Here is a 17,757-nt window from a genome sequence, read left to right as displayed (position 1 = left end):
TCTTAAACCTGTTTACATGAGTAGGATGCAGGCCAAACACTTATACTGATGGGATGGGCTTATGATGCCACTGTGAATCCCTGTGCTTCAACTCTTGCTGCCACTTTTGATGTTTAGACTCTCTGTTGGCGGCAGTTCACTCTGCAATAACCAGTCCTCACATTTGGGTTATGAAAGGAGATCAAAGACTGTATGTTCAAAGTTACCTCTGCATAACACTCATCAAAAGTATATCCAGAGCTTTATTTGAATATTTTGGGCTAAATTACTTTGGGAATCAAAAGGAGATGATACTCCTGAGTGATTATAGATAATGTATGTGGTTGCTTGTTATGTAATGATGCCTAAACTCTACTGAAGTTTGAATTTTTGTCCTTACATGTGCAGGTACATGGGCATTGGCCTGTCGGCCCAGGGAGTCAACATGAACAGACTGCCGGGTGAGTAACATGCTCAGTTCTCATCATGACATAAACAGTGCAGGGAAGGACATTTTGACGTTTGGTTGATAGGTTAATGCTGAAATTCATTTAAGGATGTTACAATAGGCAAGTCAACATAAGTTGTTCATGCAGGGATGGTAGAACAGCAAGATACAGTCTGTGGTGAGATGGGGAGAAATATGGGCTCCCAAGGTTATACACTGTGAACAGGCTGTATATCAAGTACTTGATCATCATGCCAGCGTCCAGCAATAACGTTAGCTTGCTGGGACACAGCCAGAATTTCAGCCACTTAGCAGTCAGTTTGAACCAGCACCATGGGAAGCAAGAACAACAACCGGCATTGTTTTCTACTTTTGTTTAGTTTTAGTTACACACAGGACCCTTTGACGGTACAATTAAGCAGCTCTGCAAGGGCTGACCAAAACCTTGACCCTGAACTTTCTAATTACTTACTACCCCAGAGTTTCAAGCCTCTGACCACAATGGTTCAGATTACAATCAAGCACTGACTATACTGTGAATGTGGTTGATTTTCTTTAGACTTTAAATCACAGAAAAGGAGATTTTGCTGCAAAAGCACTATTAGCACTTAGTCATTGTTTTCACTCAGGCTGTAGATATTTTTGGAACTGGAGTATTGGAAGAGATGTTGTGGATTTAGTTGGGTGGATGCATGTGTGAGACTGTGGAGGCAACATATACAGGTAGATGACAGAAATGAAGTAAAGGACAAGGAGTGGGTCTTGCAGATAACAGAATGTATCTGGAGAAGTGCTGAGATTCATGAGACTTAAGGATAAAAGGAGGAGGAGATGCAGATGTGTGGTGCTTCCATAGTAATTTGATGTGGTTTGTGTCTGAACCGTCTGGCTGCAGAAAGGGCATGCCTGGGCATGTCATTGAGCATTCATATGGATCAGTGACGTACAGTATGAGGTGGACTTGGGCTTTTGGTAGGAGTAGGCAGCACCACAAACTGCTACTTCTGAATATTTAATATGTAATACCCATCAAATAATTTGCCAAACATGAGACATTTTTTACTATTCTCTGTCAATTATTGAATGTGTTTGAAGTTGATTTGTTTTAGATTAAAATATCATCTAGGTCTGAACAGTTTTTCCACTGTGTTTTAGTCTTCATATTTCTCTGCCAATTCCTGCACTGATCCTGAATCAGTTTCTTTTCCTCCATTTTTTTTCCCCTTCAGATCTTGAATCATTTGCACCTTCATTACTACAGCACCACTGTTCTCCACATTGTGAGCTTCTTCCTCCCTCTGTGTCCTCTATCATCTCTATCATCATTCCTTTGTTCACTCTGTGGAGATATACAAAGCCTTTGTGTTCAAAATCCGACATCAAACAGGACTCAGACTTGCATTATGTTAATTGCAGTAGTTTTGGATTAACAAATGGCCTCAGTATAAATACAGGTTAGGAGCTGTGGATACAGCAACATAACTGATACAATGAACAGTTAAAACAACTGAAAAATCCTTTTGGTCAACTTGAAGCTCATAACTAACTGCTTACATTTTGTTCTTTCATTAGACAGGTCACTTTATTCAGTTCAGATGCACATCTCAGCTGATCACTAATTTACCCTGTCCCATTAAAATGGTGCCATGTTTACAGTGTGTCCCTTCAGCTTCAGTCTGAACAGTGCGTCCCACATAGTAGGTGGTGGTCTAATCCATGCTAGCTAGGCACACTGGTTCCTGAAATAGGGATGCAGTTATTCTGAAATTTAAGGAAGACACTGGAGTTCTCAGATGTTAGGTGTGTACGTAAAAAAAAAAAAAATTTTACATTTGCTGAAACCATGACCCTACACTTCCTATAACTTCAAAACCCAATGTTTAAGGTATATAATCTTTCTCTTACAAATCTGTAGTCTCCACACCCAAACAGAAAGTACCCCAAATGACATCACTATAACAACATCAGGGCTGTGTGATAAAGCTTTTGTTTCTACAGGTGTCACAGAGTAAAATTCCTTTTGATGAGTAAACTGATTGGCGTTCGTTTTTAAATAAAGTGTTTTGTACGCTATTTTCAGAATTTACCTTAAAATAAAACTTTATCCAATATTGTATAACAAAGAAAAATCTCCCCAAGGCAGAGATGAAATAATGTCATGATGAATTACACTGAATTAGTTACAAGGTAGCTTTTAGCATCAGTTTTTTGATATCACATAGTGAGTATATCAGTCATCAGTCATACACTGTCCGATTCCCATAACGTTTTTTTACATGTGAGAATAAAGTTGAATCCGCACCAAAGTTACTGAGTCCATTGCTGAGAACAAAGGCGCCACTATAACGATTTAAGAAGAAAGTGCCTGTCTGACAACAATCACCCGAGTCTTTTACTGACACTTAAATATTTATTGTGTATTGTGTGCTTGTTATGTCTTTTGTCAACATAATGGCAATGCTGACTGTCCCAGCATTGTGTCCTTTGTTGCTGTCAGTATGGTATGGATTTGGAAAACAAGTTTAAAGTGGAGAAAATTGATTTTTCATTTTCACTGCCTTATACTGTGAAGACTTTTTTTTTCCTGTTTTGGCTTTATATTTCTTCTTGTCCCTGCAACCCCTGGCCCACCATGTCTCTACAGACTCTGAGCAAATACACACAATGACATCATTGAATGGTTCAGCAATCTCTGATGACATAGGAGGAAGTGTGGTAGCCATATTGCAGCCACAGGCTCGCAGCTAAAGCCTCTTGCCTCTCCCAACCAAACAGACCACTCCTATGCTCGGACCAGTTGCGTTGTGGGGTTTCCAGGCCTGTCTGGGGGCCATTTGACCTGCTTATTGACTAGTCAAGATCTGTCTGGTGGCCGATGGTTGTGGAAATGCTGTGGACACTGGTGCAGCCAGTTCAGCAGACTCACACTCTCACCCACACATACACAGAGATCATTTATTCTCCTCTTTTCTTGGTTCACATGTGTCAAATGTCACACAAAGGGAGGAACATGATGGAACTCTGTTGCTGGGATGGACATGTTTTCCAAACCGGCTCACACATTAGTTATGAAAATATTTTTGGTTGCTAGAGCTACAGATGGTCCATAGCCCTGGTAGACAGATTACTGTTGATTGCCTTAACTCTGACTAACTCAGTGTGTTTGTGTGACAGTGTGTGTTTGTCCTGGATTTATCTGTGTGTGTCCTGGACTGACTGACTCAGAGTCCACTTGTTTGTGTTGTGTCTTCACACTTCTGTTCATTGAAGTAAGTTTGTAGCCACTTATTGTTTATTTTCATCTGCACATGGGATGTAAGTGCTGGTGAATTCATGCATTCGCTGTGTGTGTATATGTGTGCGTGTACAGTATATATATATATATATATATATATATATATATATATATATATATATATATATATATATATATATATATATATATATATATATATATATATATATATATACTGTACACGCACACATATACACACACAGCTATATATATATATATATATATATATATATATATATATATATATATATATATATATATATATATATATATATATATATATATATATATATATATATATATATATATATATATATATATATATATATATATATATATATATATATATATATATATATATATATGTGTGTGTGTGTGTGTGTGTGTGTGTCCCTTAATAGTACAGTGTTCTCTACTGCTGACCTCTGTGTCTGATCCTGCTGTGGAGGCCTGCCCATTTCATTAGCATGTTGGAGCAGTGAGCCTGGCTTTAGAGGCAATATCCCTGTCAGCAGATTAATGTAATACCCCCCCTCCCACACACACACATACACATACAGAAGTACATACACATAAACTCCAAAGAATGCATAGGGACTGAGAACAGCATGTGCTTACGTTTAAAGAAACACACCAATGCACTTGACATACAAGCACACTTCCATATACACATTTTGGTGTAGGTTAATACTTAATTATTTGCTCACAGAGTCACATATAGAAGCTCACATCTAATATCTCAGCTCACCCACGACCTACTTTTATCAACCCTACTTTGCTTTTTGGCAACAATAGACAAGCTGTGATTGAGGAGGGACACTGATGGAGTGGTAGCAAGCTGAAGCTAAACCCTGTAAGTTTTGGGTCCCTTTAAGCTCAGTCAGATCAAGAGAAGGGATGCCTACAACTCCATTAGAGTAGACCTAAAGGTACAACAGGCTGGTCATCTAAATAACTAAAAGTGAACCTCTGATGTTTCATGCTGCATGATCAACTGCCCTGCTCTTCACGCACTGTAAGACCCTCTAAGCCAATGGTTTCCCATGTGGAGATATACAAAGCCACTGTGACCCTTCCAAATGGTCCCAAGATAAGTGTAAGGGATGGTGATTAAAGGGCAAAGACGACAAAAATACTGGTGCTGTTCTTTTGACATCCTTTGCCTATTCAGTTCGTTTTTTTTTTTTTTTTTTTTAATTTTATTTCAGTTAAAGAAAGAAGTGTCTTGAATGAGTCAAAAATTTAGAAAATATAGAGGTAAACGAAAAGATTACATGATTTTTTTTTTTTTGTTTTGTTTACACTTTGATTTCAGAGACATTGACACATTCATGAAAAGTGCATACATAACTGGGAAAACTGAAGCGGCCCCAAAGCTCTGACTGGGAGTGTAGTTCAAAGCACAGCTGTGCCGAAGTGCAGCTTCACATCGTGTCTTTTACGGTGCCTTCCAAATCCATTCTACATACTAATTGAAAGCAGACTTTTAGTATATGTATTTATGTGTGCACACCCATATTGATGAGATGTTTCTTTGTATATATTTCAAAATGTCTCACATGTGCACAGAGGGAAAAGATTCCCTGTGTGACATAAGTAATTTGGACTGATGTAAACTGACTAATGGGGGGGGCACATCTCATCCATTTATGCATGCTAACTCATCTTTTGAGTTTTAGACAGAAAATGTAACAAAATAAGTAATGTTTACTGAAACCGCTGAGTGTACATACTAAATATTTATACATGAGGAAAATGGAGGTGGCGATAACAGATAATCTCAGAAACCAAGTTAGCAACAGCAGCTGTTTATCTCAGCAAACTAACTACTACGCTTTGCTTATCAGTAGTGTATAGAAATGTGTGTTTGTTTTTTTTTTTTTTATTTATTTGCTTGAAATCCCATTAAAATTTAAATGGAGACCCATTTTATCACAAAAGCTTACTGGGACACTTCACAAAAACAAAGCCATTGTTGATATCCAGCCACCCACCCATCTTTCCTTCGTTCCTTCCTTCCTTCCCTCCTTCCTTCCTTCCTTCCTTCGTTCGTTCCTTTCTTCCTTGCTTCCTTCCTTCCTTCCTTTACCACTTATTCCTGCTATCCAGGGTCATGGGGGGAGCTGGAGCCAAACCCAGCTGACATTGTACAAGAGGCGGGTTACTGGACAGACTGCATTCTTAATGTTACTAGTCAAATTGTTTGTTGTGAAAAAAACTATTGTACATATTCTTCATTTTCATTTGTACTGAAGTACCCTACTAGAAAATTATTAGGGAATAAAAAAAATTAAGTGTTCCAGCTGCAGTAATAAGCTAACATTCAGCTGAATGAACAGTTCAGAATCCCACACATATGCAACAATAGCAGCAGAAATTAAAAAAAAATCAGGAAAATAACACATCTTCTCTTCTCCTGTACTCTCCTGATTCACCCTCCTGCTGCTGTTCCTGTTTGGCAGTGACTCACCAGTTTCTTTACATAGATGAGGTCCTCCTGCTGGTCATTCAGGGCACTGCACCATACGCCAATAAGTGAGAATGTGTGTGTGTGTGTGAATTTTCATGAGACGCCCTGCAGGCAGTGGTTGTCAGATGGGAAAATCTGAGCAGCTGAAGTCAATGAGTAACTGTCTCCCTTCCCTCCAGCAGCAGCTACTGTTAAGAGTGACCTCAAAGCCAGTCACTTCACTTCAGATGCTCCAGTGGAATCAGTAACAGTTTTTTGTACCGCTCCCACTTCATGTGCGCAGTATTAGACTGCTGTAAAACATCATGCAGCCTTTTCCAGTGTTGTTAGGCATAGCAGCTTTCATAGGAGGTCAAGTATGAAATAACAAAACTAATCCTAATCCTTGTCCTATTTTAGGATGGGACAAGCACTCATACGGTTACCATGGAGATGACGGTCACTCCTTCTGCTCGTCTGGGACTGGCCAACCATACGGGCCAACATTTACCACGGGGGATGTGATTGGCTGTTGCGTTAACCTCATTAACAACACTTGCTTTTACACCAAAAATGGCATCAGTTTAGGTTGGTGAACATTTTCTTAATTGTTCATGCATGTAGGGTAATTAATAAAACTTTAAATGATGTGGGGGATGAGTTGTTTTGTTTGGGCATGGAACCTTCATGTATATAGCACATTTAAGTTTAACTGTGTGTCCTTTTATTCTGTAGGTGTAGCCTTCACAGACCTCCCTGTAAGTATCCGTGACTCAATATCCATTACAATTGCTCAGGTACTGTACATAAGTGCATTTTTTAGATATCTGTACTTTACTTGAGTATTTAAATTTTCTGCTACTTTATACTTTAACTTCCCTACATTTCAGAGGAACACATCATACTTTTAGTCCACTGCATTTACTCTATAACTGTAGTTGCTAATTACTTTTTGGAATCATATATATTTCCCAACAGTATGTAAAGTACTTTATAAGCATATGTGTTAACATTATCTCCACCTTTACCAAATGCAACATTGAAGTAATGAGCACGATAATACATGAGTAGATACGATCTAATATTATGAAATACATTAATGAGAGATGTACTTTGCTTTTGCTACTACACACTTCAATGTGTGATGTTTAGACTGCTCTTTTAGCGGAAATGGAATGTAGTATGCATGTATGTCATTTACCAGAAAATATGTTGCATTTTCTTAATCTTAGAATGAACATTTTAAATCTACACATGGAGCAGGTCTCCTTTCACTTAGGCACCCGTGTTTCCACACTAGCCCAGAAGGACAAACCAAACAGTGGCTCTAGACAGGGAATCACATTTTGTTTTAAAAGTGATGGCCACTGTACCCTCCCTTGCACCTGGAAGCGGGGGTTAGGGAGTGTAAAGTGTGCTCAGAAGGTTGCATTCTCTCCACTAGATGTGGCTAAATCTTTCATTTTTTCACATTGCACCTTTTAAGTAAAATTTTGAATGATGACTTTTCTTGTAATATTATAACACCAAATCAGCATCATCCTTATTATATAGTTTGTGTAAATGCAGTGACTAACAAAGTGGGTGCAAATAACTAGAAAATTTGCCTTAGAGAAAATAAACCACTATAACAGTTTTACCGACCAATTGGTCTTAAGTACTGGAATTCAATCTCACAGTTGGTCCCTGCCCACAATGACAGCAGGAGTAGATAGTTACCAACCACTGTCAAACCTAAATAGCATTCAGTCAAGTATTGGTTTGAATGTAACATTGATACAGCTTGATACTGTAATAATTTGTCTAATACAAGGCAGAATATGTTGTTCAATATTTAAAAGACGTTGGAAAAATATAATAAAATGCAAGGTGGAAACTATTTTAACTGTATTTTCTGTTTTTAATATCTACCAGCCCAACCTGTACCCTACTGTGGGGCTTCAGACTCCAGGTGAGATCGTAGACGCTAACTTTGGCCAGCAGCCATTTGTCTTCGATATTGAGGACTACATGAGTGAATGGCGGGCCAAGATCCATGGCATGATCGCCCGTTTCCCCATAGGAGAGAGGCTTGGGGAGTGGCAGGCAGTGCTTCAGAAGTAAGATTCAGTAAACATACTCACATTCAGTATTTCAAAAATAAAACTGGGTGCATCAGCTTCATTATCCTACATCCAGGGAAGTGAAGTGACCAGTATTAAGGCTTGCTCACTGAACTTGAACTTGGGAAGTTGTTATCAATAGCATATAGCATGTAACTCAACCACTAGGCTACCAGGATAGCTAGTTTTATTGTCATTGTTAGTGAAGAATGCCACAAATGTGTGATTATGTTTATGTTTGATGACTTATAAAGCATGACCTGTCCAGGGTGTACCCCTGCCTTTCACCCAAAAAGAGAGCTCGGATGGACTCCAGCAGATCCCCGTGACCCTGGTTAGGAATAAGCGGGTATAGATAATGGATGGATGGATGGACTTATAAAGCAATTAAATACTTTACAGTTTAGGTACATGTAAGACACATAAAAACATTATGCAGCAAAGAGTGAGATTTTCACTACCTCTACTCCAAAATAGTAGCTCACACATTTTCCGTGACGCAGCTCTTTTATTAGCTCTTCCCAGCCCAATAAACATTCATGTCTTTCAAATGACACACATCCAGTTTTCATTTAAAAGTCTTAAGCCCAAGTTGAGAAACAGTAACCAGATGCTGTCACAGAGTAGTAGCTGAATATGAAAAAATTCAGTCTAAAATTGGTTGCATGCTCAGATGACTAATGTTCACAAAATGTTAGTGTACTTCGATAAAGGGGATCAAACATTCTTTCATGTTTTGTCTACAGTATGGTGTCCAGCTACCTTGTGCACCATGGGTACTGCGCCACTGCAACAGCATTCGCCAGAGCCACAGAGACCATGATACAAGAGGACCAGACATCTATAAAGAATAGACAGAGTGAGCGAACCATCCGCACACACTGCTCCACATCCTCAACTTCTTGTCTTGCTGCATAAATTCGATACAGTGTTTGTTTAGCATCGCCAAAGAAATTTCTGGGCTTTGTGTCAATGTTGCGTTGTAGCTTGTGCACTAAATTAGCTAAGCTGTAGTAGCCTGCTTTTGTCAAACAGTAATTGCAGTAATGATAGTGACTTCAGATCGATGGACATTTTTACAAGCAAACCTTTATCATCAAATAATACCTTTTTGCTATCCAAATAGTGCACTACATGATGAAACAAAAGGGATACAAAATTAGATACTGTTAGATACTGTGGGTGCTATTAGCCACTAATGACCTGTGATGTCTAAGAATGATGTATTGGCCTCTATCAAATGCTTGTTTCCATTGCATGGTTTCTTTTTATCTGTGCATTGTAAATAGCATCTTGTTTCTTTTGTCTAACAGGAATACAGAAGCTGGTGCTGGCAGGCCGGGTGGGTGAAGCCATAGAAGCCACTCAGCAGCTTTATCCCGGCCTGTTAGAACACAACCCCAACCTGCTATTCATGTTAAAGTAAGTTGGTACTATTCAAGCATTAAGACCAAACACAGGACTGAGATGCTGTTATATCTGTAAAGCTGAACACTGATTGTCTACCTAAACCATGGCTATAGTGGAAATAAAGTTAGCTTGTTGAGAAATGTGATATTTTTTGTTTAAATGTGTAATATTCCAGTGAACAAAAGTGCAGCCAGTGTGCTCTGCCCTCTAGGTGTCGTCAGTTTGTGGAGATGGTGAATGGTACAGACAGCGAGGTTCGCTGTCTGACCATTCGCTCCCCCAAGTCCCAGGACAGTTACCCCGGTTCACCCACCCTTAGTCCCCGCCACGGAGCCAGCAACACACACCTGCACACCGGAGGTACACAGTGAGAAGCAGCCTAATACAGAAGCACACTAAAATTCTTAAAAATACTCACCAAAAAGACTGATTTGTACAGTCATCTAAAGAGTGTGTTTTTCTTCCGCCCCATCACCCCCACCCCAGGAGCAGACAGCCCTACCTGCAGTAATGGGGTGACTCCCCCTAACAAGACTAAAGCCCATGGCAGCACTGGCAGCAGCAGCATCAAATACCCCAGCGCATCTTCCTCCGCCTCCTCCTCCTCCTCCTCCTCCCCTTCCTCCATCAACTACTCTGAGTCCAATTCCTCTGACTCCACAAAGAGCCAGCCACACAGCACCAACAGCACCCAGGAAACAAGGTAAGAGGGCCTGTATAATAGGAATGGTGGGAGGGTGTTGGTACTCATATTAGAAGTAGCAGATGATGTAGGTTGTGTTCAGTATTCAGTGTTCTGATGACAATTGACCATTAAATTTGCTACATGGGATGGCTTATCATTCGTAAATCATCACCACAGTCATTGTAAGACCTTAATATGTAATCAGAACACTGGCAACATTTATGTTTAGTGTCATGTTGGATCTGCCTCTCTGATGGCAGCAAGCTACAGGGTTTTAAGATGTCTTCATTAATTTGAAGAAGCACAAACTGCTACACTGTAACATCAACCTATTGTTATTGTATTATTTTTCTACGTGTGGCCATCTGCAGGTGATGGTTACATTTTGCTCTACAGTTTGTGTGCTGAGCATTAATTTGTTTCAGATTCATTAGTTTTATCAGAGTAACATTTAGACAGTTTTTTCTGCTGTAACTTCACAAAACATAACAGGAACTTTTAAGAACTTGGTGTTCTAGTGACTTGTGTTTTCACAGTATTTTACAATGTATTTTAATAGTGCTGAATTAAAGTATTAATTATCTTGGTTATTATGCAAATCCAGTAGTAAAATGGTGATCTGTGTTTGCTGTGATGTCTCAACACACATAATTGATCAACCATAATAGAATAATACCTGGAACTTCCATTTACTGTCAGAGTTTTGTAAGCTGTCAATTTGTTAAGCACCTGCAATAGAAGAAGGCTAACTGCAGTTGAAGCTTGACTAATCGTGATTCTTGTTCAACACTTGTCTAAACTAATTCATGCTGCTTGCCCTGAGATGCTTGTCTTAAAACAATGTAAGTGATGACTCATGGTTAATATTCTATCAGAATAATGGTCAAATAGAAGTTGTTGTTTTCAGATAATGTCCCCAGATGATTTAGTCAGTGTTTCTGCACTACTTTTCAAGTTAGTATGAATTTGATGGACAAGTTATCTGCAGCATTAAATGTTAACAATTTGTTTATATTATTAAACTTGTGAATTGTTTGTGTCTTTTTATTTCTGTATCCGTGTGGCTGCTGTGTCTGTTTGTGTAGTGACAGTGAGATGGAGATCGAAGCAGAGCACTATACCAACGGGGTTGTCGAAGGTTCCTCGGCACGAATCATGAACGGCACATACAAACACGAAGAGATCCTTCAGCCAGATGACAACAGCATTGGCAATGGGGTCACAGGTAAACACACACACACACACACACACACACACACACACACACACACACACACACACACACACACACACAGACTACAACTTAACATATTCGTGCAACTTTTTTCCCTTTATCCTACTCTTTTTCTATGTGCTTCCCTTTGTTTGATTTATCTTTATGCATTTTATTATATTACTTGCCTGTGGTAACAAGTAAAGTAATATAGTAATATATAAAGTAACCATCCTTTTTTTCTTCCTATTTCTAATGTGCTTTCTGCACAATGTTTTTACAGTATCTGTATACTTTGTGTGTGCCTGCGTGTGTGTTGTCAGCAGATGAGTGTTGTAGTAATAGCAAACAACTTTGTGGAGGGAACCAGGCAGCCACAGAGAGGATGATCCAGTTTGGTCGGGAGCTGCAGGCGCTCAATGAGCAGCTGTGTCGCGAGTACGGCAAGAACGCCACACACAAGAAGATGTTGCAGGTATACGCCCACTTTAGCTCACTAAACAGCTGTGCTACAACACATTGAGGTAATACAGAACTGAGATGAAGATATTTCTTCTGCTGGCACCAGTAAAATCCTGGTTGCAGTGTTGTTTGTCTATCCCGCAATATTTAAGGGCATATGTTCCAGTTCTCCAGTGCGCAGGAGAAGGCTAAATTGCTTTGCACTGCAGCTTGAGTCATTTGATTTATAAGCAGTCACTCTGAGAACAATAGAGCCTTTGGCAAAACACCAGTAATTGCAATACATTGAAAAACTTTGCACCAAGGGGCTTGTCTTTAATTTTCTACAATAATAGGAATTTTACACTAATTTCATAAGAGCAAAGCCTCTATGACAGCAAAATACACCATTAGATATAGCTACATTTACAAAAGGGACAAGGTAATTTTAAGTACTTTAGTTGTCATTTTTGTAACCACCAGGGGGCAGGATTACTCCCCCCAGACAAGTGACAGAGCACTGACATACTGTACTGTAGTTTCAGCTAATTAATTTGTTACCCACTGGTACATTCAGCAGACACTGAGCAAAACTGTCATTCACTTCAAGTCATACTTTTGGCCATCTTATAAAAGTAAGAATATTTGTATTCCAACCTAGGAAGCTGGAGCATGTATGCGCTGCAGGGTTGTATTGATGTTGGCCTCTGCCTGTCTGCCTTTGTCTGTGTGTAGGATGCGTTCAGTCTGTTAGCATACTCAGACCCGTGGAACTGCCCCGTTGGCCAGCAGTTAGACCCCACACAGAGAGAATCACTCTGCTCCGCACTCAACAGCGCCATACTGGGTAAAGAGCAAACACAGTCACATACTGTTTGTTACATGGGCATATGTTTCCTCAAACTACAGCTGCAGTTTATGACTTTTACTTTATCTGACCTGCAGTTATGGCCAATGTTCCATGACAAACATAGACATTGTTGGAATAGTTGGAAATATAAACTGTATATAGAGTATACCTGTACTTTATATGATACCCCAATTATACATACAGCATACAGTCAGTCTGCAGTAAATGACACATGTGATTAAATTTTTTACTTGTTTTATTTTGTGTGTTAGTAAGTACTTCATTTTGTTTGAATCCATCATATGCAGATTGTTTTCTGTCACTTAGCATAAACAGAACATATTATAATACACACAGTCATGAAAACTGCCCAATGCCATAACAGTGAAATAAAATTTGATGGACTATCTGCTCTATGGCTAGTCAAAATTGTTTTCTGTTGTCTGTATAAGATTCAAGTTCATAAACAACTTCTTTTGAAGTTTGTATTGTCAATTTCAATTTGACAATTTGAGACTCAATTTCAAACAGCGAGGGAACCAAGACAATTAGCACAAACCTAAGCATTGCTATTGTTCTTTAAGAAAAGCAAAAAAGGTAAAAGTACTGAACACTGTTTGCTTTGAGATGTAAACAAATGCAACCATGCTCAGATCCCCACCCTTCAAAATGGCAAATACCAACACGTCCATACGCACAAAAAATAGCATAAAAGAGAAAAGGTAAAAAACCCCATCACTATCATTCTTATTAGGCAAATGTTTTTCTTTTGTGTCTCATGTGTTGTACCCCCGCCTGGCTGTGTTTTTCTCATCTAGAGTCCCAAAATCTGCCTAAGCAGCCTCCACTGATGTTAGCACTGGGTCAGGCCACAGAGTGTGTTCAGCTCATGGCCCGAGTCCGGTCTGGTTCCTGCTCATTCGCCAGAGTAGACAACTTTTTGCACTAGCCCAGGTCCAGGTGAGTCAATATTGTAACATTGATTTGGATGGTATTTGTTTTTAATTAGTTGGCAGTTTGATAAACTGTATATTACACATAATGAGCTTCATTGTTCACTTAGTCTACAGTTCAGATCTCAAGTGGCACACCAGTAATTTAAGACAAATTGCTGCTTTCACCATTATTTTTGCCAATACTTTACTGATAGATTCAACAATATTTTTAATGTTTTAACTAATTGTATGATGTGTGAATCACGGTGTGATAGTTTTTGATATCCTCATGTGTCAGTTAGAGAGCATTATGGTAAAGATTTCATGAATGCTCACATCTTCACATACACTGGTTTTCATCAAATTATTACAAGCAAGCATTGTGTGTGTGTGTGTGTGTGTGTCTCTGTGTGTGTGTCTCTGTGTGTGTGTCTCTGTGTGTGTGTGTCTGTGTGTCTGTGTGTGTGTCTGTGTGGTTGTTGTTGGAGAATATAAATCCAGCCTGTTTCATTCATTACCCATCTCTCCACAGGTTCACGTTAAGTAGCACTGACAGAAGGCATGTCCGGCAGGCAGTTGTCATGGTGACAGAGGAAAGAGCATGCATGTGATTGGTGTGCTTGGCTGTCCGTCAGACTGAGCCAGCAGCACAGAGAAGCGGAGGAGAGCGAGAAAGAAGAAAGCTTCCTTTTAATTTAGTATTATCAAATAAAGGAGTGTGTGACACTATTTAAAGATAATTAATTATAATTCTGTTTATCTAGGCTTTTTAGTTCTTTCTTTTGTTAGTTTGTTGTGCTCATCCTGGACAAAACAAATCGTAATTGCCCCGGTTCTTTCTTTAGGTTCAATGATTTTGATTCCCTCCAGTCAATAATTTAACTCACATTGTTATTGACTAGCATATTATAGACCACAGTACCCACAGATAGTTACCATGGTGGCCTCCACAGCTATAGGTCAACACAACAAAACCTGAGATGTCATTAATATACATACAGAAGATAGACAGACAATAGAGTACACACTCTGAACCCTGTATTCCTTTTGAAAGTGCATTTATGTCTTGAAATGCAAAATGGAGGATGAGTAAGCAAGTGGTCAGCATGAAAAAACACCTCTAATTGTGTGGAGTGGACCATTAACTCTGGTTAAGTCTGATGCAGTACAGTACTAATATAAGACAGAATATTGACTGTTAGACAGTCCCTAAATTAATCCAGAAAGTTGGGAATAAAAATTTGGAGGCTGTCTTTTGCTTCCTTAACCCTCCTGAGCTGTAGTTACATAATGTTTTTAAAAATAAAATACTGAGCCAACAGGTGAGTAGCCAAAGAACAGGGCAGATCCTGAAAAACATCACCTGCGTATACAACATAATTGAAGGGCCTATAGGGTGGCGAACACTGCCAGTAACCAGGGGGAAAAGGTGACGACAAGGTTCTGAATTGTAATATTAGAGGTGTTGGAGCCTTAATTTTACTGTCAGGACCACAGTATCGACCAATCAATGACGTGGTTGCAGGTGACAGAGCTCAGCCCCAGCTGCACCTGTAACAGCCGCTCTCAGGACTGAGCCTGACACTCTCATAGTCACCTTGATGCCAGCATAGAGAAATTCTGTATCACAGGCAGACTAACAAGCACAGTGTGTGTATGACTAAGTCAAGTCACCCCTGGGGATTTCATTACTGCAGGTTTGGTTTTTTTTATATATATATATAATCACCCACAGTCTGACCGGCTCTGGGCATGTGCTGTTGCAATTATAATTTCAGATGAAAAGGTGAAGTCATTTGCCCAAAAGGAAAGTTTTTCATTTTCTGGTGCACTTTGTGATAATTAAGTCAGTCTTTCTTTTATGTTCATTTCAAACCAGTTAAAGGTTGAGAAAACGAGTTGTTTTTTTTTTTTTTTCACACAAACCCTCACACCCCCATTTGTCTAACTTGACTGTGTTCTTGCTGTTACTGGATATAGGGACATCATCAAGTGAAATTTGTCACCCAAACTCATGCAAAGTTTGTGCAATAATGTAATAATTACATGGAAAACTAGGATCTTTTTTTTTTTTTTTTTTTTTTTGTTAAGGGTGGCTGCTGGCTATTGTGACATTTACATAGAAATTCTTACATCGATCCTGTTCAGGGGTAGTAGCAAAACTTTCATGAAGCACTTACAGTACAACCTGAGACAGCATAAAAGTATGGCTGCACCATCTTTTGTGAACCACACCTCATTGTCAAACAGTTTTTAGAGCCTTGAAGTATTTAGTATTAAATAAATAAACACTGAAATATGTAAGTGAACCAAGAAACTTTGAAGTAATGTTTTAATCTCAGCTCCTCCTGACAGGCTTATGAGCTGCTATCAAACCTGTACCAGCTGGCTCTTGTTAGATAGTAGCTAAGTAGTTAGTCATTTTTGAGTCAGTGACTAGTTGCTGCTGATCATAAAACACTGCACAATAACTAGCAGTCTGTTTACATTCCCTTCAGCTTCACATGGCAGTGCTGCATGCCTACAGTAACCAGCTAACCTGTGAACTCGGATTTATGACTTAGCATCATAGTGAGGACACAGTGTAAATGGCAGCAGCTCATGGTAGCTAGTTAATGCAGAGTTTGGCAATCTGAAAATGTTTCTTAGAGAAAGTCACAGCAAAGACATAACTCTGAGGAGCAACACCAAAAAGTCATTTTCTTTAATGGTTGTAGCCAAAAGGAGTGAACTGATCATTCATGGGTCTGAGTTGAGTTTTGATTATTAGTAAAATTATTTCAGTTTATTGGCTGTTATTTAATTCTACTTCCATAAGATTATTCATTTCATAATGTCTTGTTTAATTAACCAGTATTAGACATTTTTCCCCATTTGTAATTATGCATAATTCACCTCATCTGTTGTTTATCTGAAAGTTCAAGACCTTAATGTTCTGCTGTCTATCTGCTTTCTCTATGGCAAAATTACAAAAACAGCCATATATGTATATTATAATTTGGCTTTTGATAGCAAACCTGTTTTGCTACATCCTTTAGTTTTGTTGAAAATATATTTTCATTTTCTTTTTGCTAAATAGTTCATTTCTCCCAAATACCAATGACTGAATGTTGCCTGGCTCTCACTCCGACTACTTTGTTGTGTTCTGGCAAATGGCTCATGAATCCACCCTGAAGTGTATATTTTCCATTACAAGAGAATCAGTCGATATGTTCTATTACAATACTAGAGATGTGTGTATGCAGTGTTGGGTTTACTACAGGGTATGTGGTCAAACTTTTTACCAAGTTGGTTTTAATAAACACCTTCTGCTATGATAGGAACTCTTCTATGATAGGAACTACACATACAGAACACACACGACTTCTGCTTCTACAGCTGTAAAGGACTTCTGTTACACACACTTATTCGTACGTCAAAGAACAACCTGTGTTGCATACCTGTAGGGAACAAATCTCCCAGCTCTCCTTTGTGTTTGAGCTGGGGCTGCATCTCAACGCTGTTACCATGAACCCTTCCTCCTCTCCCTTCACAGACATAACCACTGATGTGTTCAGTGACTGTTTTAAGGAAGGGAGTCATATGAAGAGTTTTGGAAATGGGCCCGAGTGCCTCTGAAGCCAAATGGACTTCTTCTGGAGAGGCCAGAGAAATGGATTTTGGCATTGCAGACAAGCTGTGCACAACTGACTTCTATCATGATTTTAGTTTCATACTTTGACTTTTAAGTTTTAGCCAAAAAAAAAAAACAAACAAAAAAAAACTGTTGTGAAACGAATTATCCTCTACTTAGCATGACTTCTAAAATCTTTAAAATGATATAAAAAAAAAAGGAAAAATGAGAATTGAAAAAAATATCTATGTACTGGAAACATGTTAAAGAAGAAATATTGTATTCTGTTTAATTTTGACAGAATTATTTTTATTAAAATACACCCATGAGTATATGA

The 17,757-nt window shown here is 38.9% G+C and overlaps 1 protein-coding gene across 3 annotated transcripts in view; it reads left to right on the top strand.

Moving 5' to 3' along the window:
• The window catches only part of ranbp10 (RAN binding protein 10), a 27,493-nt gene extending 9,736 nt beyond the window's left edge, over positions 1-17,757 (top strand). For 2 of the 3 annotated variants that reach the window (XM_026311390.2, XM_026311394.2), the window contains exons 3-15: positions 388-440; positions 6,592-6,759; positions 6,907-6,929; positions 8,086-8,270; positions 9,020-9,132; positions 9,587-9,695; positions 9,895-10,043; positions 10,170-10,386; positions 11,454-11,593; positions 11,905-12,056; positions 12,758-12,869; positions 13,691-13,832; positions 14,340-17,757. In XM_026311390.2, coding sequence (XP_026167175.1) covers positions 388-440; positions 6,592-6,759; positions 6,907-6,929; positions 8,086-8,270; positions 9,020-9,132; positions 9,587-9,695; positions 9,895-10,043; positions 10,170-10,386; positions 11,454-11,593; positions 11,905-12,056; positions 12,758-12,869; positions 13,691-13,821 — 1,552 coding nt within the window. In that variant the 3' untranslated portion in view covers positions 13,822-13,832; positions 14,340-17,757. The remainder of the gene's footprint in view (positions 1-387; positions 441-6,591; positions 6,760-6,906; positions 6,930-8,085; positions 8,271-9,019; positions 9,133-9,586; positions 9,696-9,894; positions 10,044-10,169; positions 10,387-11,453; positions 11,594-11,904; positions 12,057-12,757; positions 12,870-13,690; positions 13,833-14,339) is intronic. The other variant, XM_026311393.2, reaches the window with a different exon arrangement.

Source organism: Mastacembelus armatus, chromosome 6 (genome assembly GCF_900324485.2).
Source record: "Mastacembelus armatus chromosome 6, fMasArm1.2, whole genome shotgun sequence".
NCBI lineage: Eukaryota > Metazoa > Chordata > Actinopteri > Synbranchiformes > Mastacembelidae > Mastacembelus > Mastacembelus armatus.
Note: the sequence above shows the minus strand (reverse complement) of the source record. Positions and strands in the feature narration are given on the sequence as shown.